The sequence below is a fragment of the Pygoscelis adeliae genome, unplaced genomic scaffold (genome assembly GCF_000699105.1).
Source record: "Pygoscelis adeliae isolate BGI_AS28 unplaced genomic scaffold, ASM69910v1 Scaffold79, whole genome shotgun sequence".
Classification (NCBI taxonomy): domain Eukaryota; kingdom Metazoa; phylum Chordata; class Aves; order Sphenisciformes; family Spheniscidae; genus Pygoscelis; species Pygoscelis adeliae.
Window position 1 is genome coordinate 4,922,678 of NW_008825532.1, and position 6,908 is coordinate 4,929,585.

The 6,908-nt window shown below is 36.7% G+C and overlaps 1 protein-coding gene across 1 annotated transcript in view; it reads left to right on the forward strand.

Moving 5' to 3' along the window:
• The first annotated feature begins 439 nt into the window (after window positions 1–439).
• LOC103923368 (protein DDX26B-like) overlaps window positions 440–6,908 on the forward strand; it is a 22,969-nt gene continuing 16,500 nt past the window's right edge. The window contains 7 exon segments of the mRNA XM_009331706.1: window positions 440–583; window positions 1,299–1,388; window positions 1,694–1,809; window positions 1,811–1,872; window positions 2,715–2,843; window positions 4,855–5,018; window positions 6,120–6,272. Of these exon segments, the coding sequence (XP_009329981.1) occupies window positions 464–583; window positions 1,299–1,388; window positions 1,694–1,809; window positions 1,811–1,872; window positions 2,715–2,843; window positions 4,855–5,018; window positions 6,120–6,272 (834 nt within the window). The 5' untranslated portion in view covers window positions 440–463.

Sequence of the window (6,908 nt, forward strand, 5' to 3'; positions counted from 1 at the left end):
TCTTTCCTTCCAGCCTTGATTTATGGAGAAAGGAATGAAAGGGGGATGGGTATATGTCAGAAGAAGCAGCAATATTATGCTGCTTGTATCTTTGTTTTATCATTGCTATTACTTTGGCAGCTGCATTTCTGATTTCCAAATTTGACAGTTTCTTCTAATAAAATATTCACATGCTTAATCCAAATACCTCTATTAATTGCATCGCCTCCATAGCGGTTTTCACGGTAAGAGCTGGGTATTTGCAAATTTTTTCAAATGCTTGACAGTGCCTGTGTTTTGTGAGTCTCCCATTGTAGGCTTAACTATGTTTCATACCAAGCTGTGCATACATGGATTAGGTGTGTGTAACATGGAAGGGAGATAGACGACAACTTGCAATTGATTGCAGTTTGTTGCTAAAATAACTAATAAGCTTTTTTGTTTTATGTAATAGGCTGGATGGAAGGAAAACCACGCAACGTTTATGAATGAACTGAAAAATCTTCAGGCTTCAGGACTAACAACCCTTGGTCAGGCACTCAGGTCATCGTTTGACTTGTTAAATCTCAATAGATTAGTGTCTGGAATAGACAATTATGGACAGGTAACAAATCTGTTTATAGTCATCTGTCTTTTTTATTTTTCTGTGTTTTTTGAAATTGTAGTGGGGGAGGGATTTTGGTAGTTCAAGTTAGTTTTTGTATTTTACTTTTTTTTTTTTTTTAATGTTGGATAGCTGGATAGTTAAAACTTGAACTGTGAACTTTTTTTTTCTTCTTTTTTCTTTCTTATTACATCTACTGAACATACCCTGGAATATACTAGCACTTTTTTCCTTATTGAACTACAAAGAAAGCAGTAGTATAAATGACCCCGACTGTAGATACACAATTGCTGTATGGGAGTATGTACACTGGATGGCAGCGAATCTGCTTTGCAGTTTTATGTTATCTGTAGTTAATGTCCTGACTTCCACTCTCTCACATTTGAAGAGTCCAGTTAAAAGTACTCTGTTTTTTGCTGCACTGTCATCATGAAATTCCAAGTTGTCTGTATTATTACCAATTTATATACTGCTTTTGTGGGCTAGACTAATTTTGTACTATTACTGGAGGAAAAAGACTAGTAATTCTAAAAATCTTTAGAGTATGTGTGTGAGTGCACATACTTGCGTAGTTCTGTATGGCTCCACACCTATTGAAAGAAAATTACAGGATTATTTTGAAAGACATCTTACTGTTTATTTAATAATGACAAAAATATAAGCCTATAACTGAGTGTTAAGGTTACTTTTAGCATTCCTGTGCTTTTGTCTCTAGGGAAGGAATCCATTCTTTTTGGAGCCATCTATTTTGATTACCATCACAGATGGAAACAAACTGACAAATACGGCTGGAGTTCAAGAGGAGGTAAATTTACATTAAATTCTTTCAAGTTACGATCTTGCAAGTTGATGCTATGCTGAGATTAATATTAATTGTTTTTTACTGCTAATAGTACTTCTGCTTCATCAACCTGTTGTGTAATAGAGAACAGAAAGTAGCTATGCTGTCATTGCCCAGCTCCTAAATTCATAGTTCACGTGGGTTTCCAGACTATAACTTCAGATTAATTGGTGGATAGGAGAGAAATGGGGTCCTTTACAGAGTAATAAATAAATTTGAGTATAGGTTTGTCAAGTACTTGAAACTATTCTTAAATCTTTCTTTACCAGCTTCATCTTCCTTTGAATTCTCCTTTGCCTGGAAGTGAACTAACCAAAGAACCATTTCGTTGGGATCAAAGGCTGTTTGCTCTAGTGCTGCGTTTGCCAGGAGCTGCATCTGCTGAACAAGCTTGGGAGTGTGCCTACTGATGAATCTGCTATCACACAGATGTGTGAAGTTACAGGAGGTAATTGATGTTACTTTGCTTTGGTTCACATTTGGTATTTGCCTTAAAGTATTTCTTTTCCTTCGATTCAACTTCACCTCTTGCTGTTTTCTCCATGTGAAATACTCTGTCCGTGTGAGTCTGTGTGGTGTTTTTTGAGCTTGGTTTCCAGTAGCACAGGAGAACTTTAAAATAAAATCATATCCCTGTTTCAGATCTTCTAGATGCGAGAGAATTTTCTTAATGCACCAGTAGGAGGGATTGGAAAATTTCTTAGATTCTCCTTCCAGAGGTTGGCTTTGCTCAGTCATGAGATTTGTTATTTAAATGTTGAATTGAGTGGGACAGGTATTATTGAGATGTTAATTCTGCTGCAGGGCTAATAAGCTAAGTTTAATCTTAAAAGAATTAATTCTGGAGCCTGTTTCTTGAGATGTGCATCAGAATTTTTTTGAATTGGTGCTTGAAAAAAATGTTGTGTGGGAGGGGGAAGTTTGGGAGCGTGTAAGAGTTGGTAAGGTTTGGGTAGACAAAAGCAGATAGATTGCATAGACTTGGTGTAATAGGACGTTCTTAAGGGTGTTTATAAACTTGGCCTTGGACCAGCCTGATTTAGCCTTAATGGCCTCTTTTACTAATGAGTAAAAGCTCAGCAGGTTGGTGGTTTTTTTTTTTTTTTTGGTTGTATTGCATTTGAAAAGTATTTTGCCTTTTACATAAACTTGTACAAAGTTTGTTGCTATTATTTTGGATAAAACCGAAAGCCTTGGCAAGTGTGACTTATGTAATAAAACATCTTCCTTAATTGAGATTACTCAAACCTTGCTTTCCTATTTTCCCTGTGTAATTTATCTCTCGCATAGGTCGTTCTTACTGCGTTCGGACACAAAGAATGTTGAATCAATGTTTAGAATCTCTAGTTCAAAAAGTGCAAAGTGGAGTTGTTATTAACTTTGAAAAGTCAGGACCAGATCCCGCTCCTATTGGAGAAGGTATAGTAACCGGCTTTTTTCCCCTGATGTTCAAGAATAAATGTTTTGTATGCATGCAGACGTCCTTAAGTGTCTTCAGCGTCCTTCCTACCAGCTTTTCACTTTAGTGTACAGGATGCATCGAGTGCCTAATACATTCTAAACAAGCGATTAAGCTTTAAAGCCTGTACATTTCAGTGATAGAGCTCTGGTAACTCTTTAAATACCCCAAATCATAATGGATGTGCTGTTCATAGCTTTTGAGTAGCTTTATGCTTGTTTATGTTTAGTCTTGTCTTTGTTATATTTTTACCAGTGTTAGTTTGATCCTTGGTAAGTTAAATGGTGCCGTATGTTTGCATATATTTGTATGGACGATCTACCTGCTTGCTAGCTCTCTTGTCACTCTTTTCTCACCTCTTTTTTGGGGGCTGAGGGAAGTGAACGTTTGCAGGAAGTAGTAAAGTTTGAATTACAGTGTTGTCAATTAAATCCAGGAGTAGTGTATTTAAACAGTTAAACATCTCTAATCTCAGTGCTTAATTTTCTGTACATTTTCATTCTGCTAATTGATCACAACACAGTAAGTTTCAGCTGAATGTTCTTAGCTGCAAGTGAAAAACTGCAAAGAATGAGGAATTATTTTGCTAGCTGCAAGTAAAGTGCATAACAGGGAAGAGGAAAATGCACTCTTAACGTGGAGCAGTTTTTCAGATTCGCAGAAATTCATGGCTGAAAGGAAGGATAGAGAGCTGACCAGCTCATGTTTAGGAAATGAGGATGTTCCTGGAATGTTAGAAACATAATAGCTTTTAGGATCCCCTGAGCATCCTAGCATAGCCAGCTTTATTCCTGCTTTCATTTTTGAATCACCTTTTTCTTGCTGTATATTTTTTTTTCTCCTTTTGCTTATTTAAATGCCATTTTATTGGAAGGCTTTCCTATAATGCTGTGCAGGACAGCACCTCAGCAAATTCCTGTGTCTCTGTGGGCCCAAATGTTCTCCTCTGTGGCAAAACAGCTGGTGAAATTTCGTTGGTGTTTTTTCTTTATGTTTGTCACACTTAAATGGTGATGCACTGTGGATATGAATGTACAAAAATTGAGACTTTCCCTCTTTATGTGAATTGAGAAAGTCCTAAGCTAGAGAGAAATTTGATGGGATTTAAAAATTGTAGAAAAATCACTGTGTATATAACGCAGAGAAACCAAACTGATATCTGTATCTGAAGGGTGTTTTGCATAGTATTATTGGCCAGCTATCTAAAGCAGGGAAAATTATAGTGTAAAATATCTTTACAATGAAAAAGAGTCTTTAAGTAGGTGATCTCTGCTGTGCCATTTGCTTTGAAGAGCAGTCTTCGAAAACTAATGCTGAGATTCTGTACTGTTACAAACTTCTTTGTCCTCAGTGTGAAGGGGAGTCTATGCTGGTACACTGCAGTGGACTGGCGGAAAACACTGGTCTTTCCAGGAGAGAGTGGGACTTAAAGTGGTCTGTGAATTCTTACTAATTAAAAATGTGACAAAAGCTGCTCCTGCAAGATGCATCTGACTTTTCCCTGAAACTTTTCTCCACTTCCAGTTTCCACTAGTGGCAGCATCAGTCAGAGAGCTTTGCATCCCATGTAGAAGGACTGTAAATGCAAATTATCAGTCTTTACAGGTGCAGCAGAACAAAAACCGATAGGCTTGCTGTTGCCTATCAGATCTATGTCAAAGTACTAAGCTTAAGCAAATAGCACTTTCTGTAATACGTGAGTATGCCTTGCTGCACTAATTATTTAATGGCTTCCACAGGAGCGGAAGGGTAGATGTGGGCAAACGTTATCATTGTTTCTCAGATGATGCTGTTCTATATTTTGATGTACAGTTTTTTTCAACCACTGATGTAAACATCTGTATGTCTTTGAAACAATTGTAATGAAACACCTTATTGGTTGCTAATACAGAAATTTTTCTGGGATACAAATGCATGCATGTAGCTTTTTATTTTATTTTTTGTTGTTGTTTTGCTTTGTTTAAATTTTAGATGGACTTGTTGATTCATCCAGGCCCATCAATTCATTTGCTTCTCAACCGTGGCATAGTTGTCATAAACTCATTTATGTACGGCCTAACCCTAAAACTGGTGTTCCTGTTGGGCATTGGCCAATCCCAGAATCTTTTTGGCCTGATCAGAATTCACCAACACTGGTAAGTAAAATGAGAACTGAAAAAAGGATTCTACACCTAATGAAACAGACTGAAAATGAATGATAAAGTAGGCTTTGGGGTTTTTTTTTTTTTTTACTTTTCTCTGTTTACTAATATGATCTGACTTTGCTTTAAAAGGGTAGTTAAAACTATTTTTAACACAGAATGGTATGATCTAATGTAGATACCGTATGCTGTGATGTTTTTTGCATCTGGAAGGTTTACTTCCATGTATATGGCTAGTTAATTTGGTAAATCGTTTTTAAAAGATTATAGAATTTAACTATAAATTACTTCACATACCACAAATCATAGTGAACCTATTACATTTTAATCAAAGCTTTATAAAATGCATTTATATGGAAAAGGGAGTATTTGTTTTTGGTAGATGATCAGCCATGTTTTCTCTGCTTAGTATTACTTCATGTATGGACTCTTCTTTCATTAGCAGGAAGAATTAAAACTGAAACAGAAGAGTTACCCCATTCAGAAAATGAGGGAAAACCAGCATTCATTTCTCCTCCTCTTACTGAGATGATCATACATTTGGCATGTCTTACTAGCCTTTCTAAACATCTCTTTTGTTAGGCATGTTCTGTTTCTGTACTTTGCAAGTGCTCAAGGTACTGTTTTTCTCCCCCATGATTCAAGAGGAAAAAAATCAGACTTGGCAGGGAATATCTTGAGAGATCTTCTGCAAAGTGAGCACAGTTTCACATCTGTAATACTGTGAACACATCAAGCTGGGAAGCAGAGTTGAAGTTTTTTTCTTTAAACCTGTCTGTGATACTATAGGTTGGTTGGCATGAAGGCTTTTAAATATCAAGACAAATAGTTGAATATTAACGATGTTTTTCTCTTGGTGGGAAGAATGTATGTACATGTGTGTTTGGCTTTTTTTTTTTAAGTTAGAGAATTACGTAATAAATCTTTATTCTGGGAGCTTGTATCTTTCGCTCTTTTAAAGGAAATAGTAGAAACTGAGAGTTTCTACTATTGTAGAATGGTAAAATACATGTGTATGAATCTTTTTAAGATAATCGATTTGTCTACCATAAATACCAGACAATTGATATGTTTTTTTTTTCTCCTTCCTTTTAGCCTCCACGCACAGCTCACCCTGTTGTGAGGTTCTCCTGTGTTGATTGTGAGCCAATGGTAATAGACAAGCTTCCTTTTGACAAGTATGAGCTTGAGCCTTCACCCTTAACACAGTACATCTTGGAACGAAAGTCTCCCCATACCTGCTGGCAGGTATTTGCCCTTTATTTGATTCTAGAAATGTAATGGGCATCCTAACGTACTTTAGTCTTTGTAAGCCTGGAGAATTGGGGTCTGGTTGCAGACTCTGCAGTTGATGAGAAAAAACGTGTCAAGGTTTCAGTTACCTCCTTTCTAATAGAATTATCAGGAGTCAGAATGAGCGTTCCCTCTACAGGCTTTGTAATCTCATTTAATTCTGTTTCTAGGCCCATCTTATTTTGCTAGGAAATGTGTCCTGCAGGTTCCATTTTTGGCTAAATTGAAATTCTCTGTAGGCTTCCATTTGCTTACAGGGAAAACCTAACACTAGTTTCCATCAGTTACCTAATCAACAGCTGCAGATAATTTCCACTGGATGGTTGAAACTGCTAATGGGAATTGAATGGAAGCTGTTGATCTTGTTGACTAGATTGGCCTTGAAGAGGTCAAAGTTCTGTTGCTGAAATCCTTTGTCACATGCTCCTTTTGTGATTTTTGGATAAGTGACTTGTTTCTCCATTCTCTATAAAATAAGGCTTGTAATGCCCTTCTCAATGGTGTTCTTGTAAAGAATAGCTTAATATGTACACCAGGAGTTTGCTTAATATGGTACTTTAGCTGGAAAGATGGGTTTGGAGGTGTCTCTTT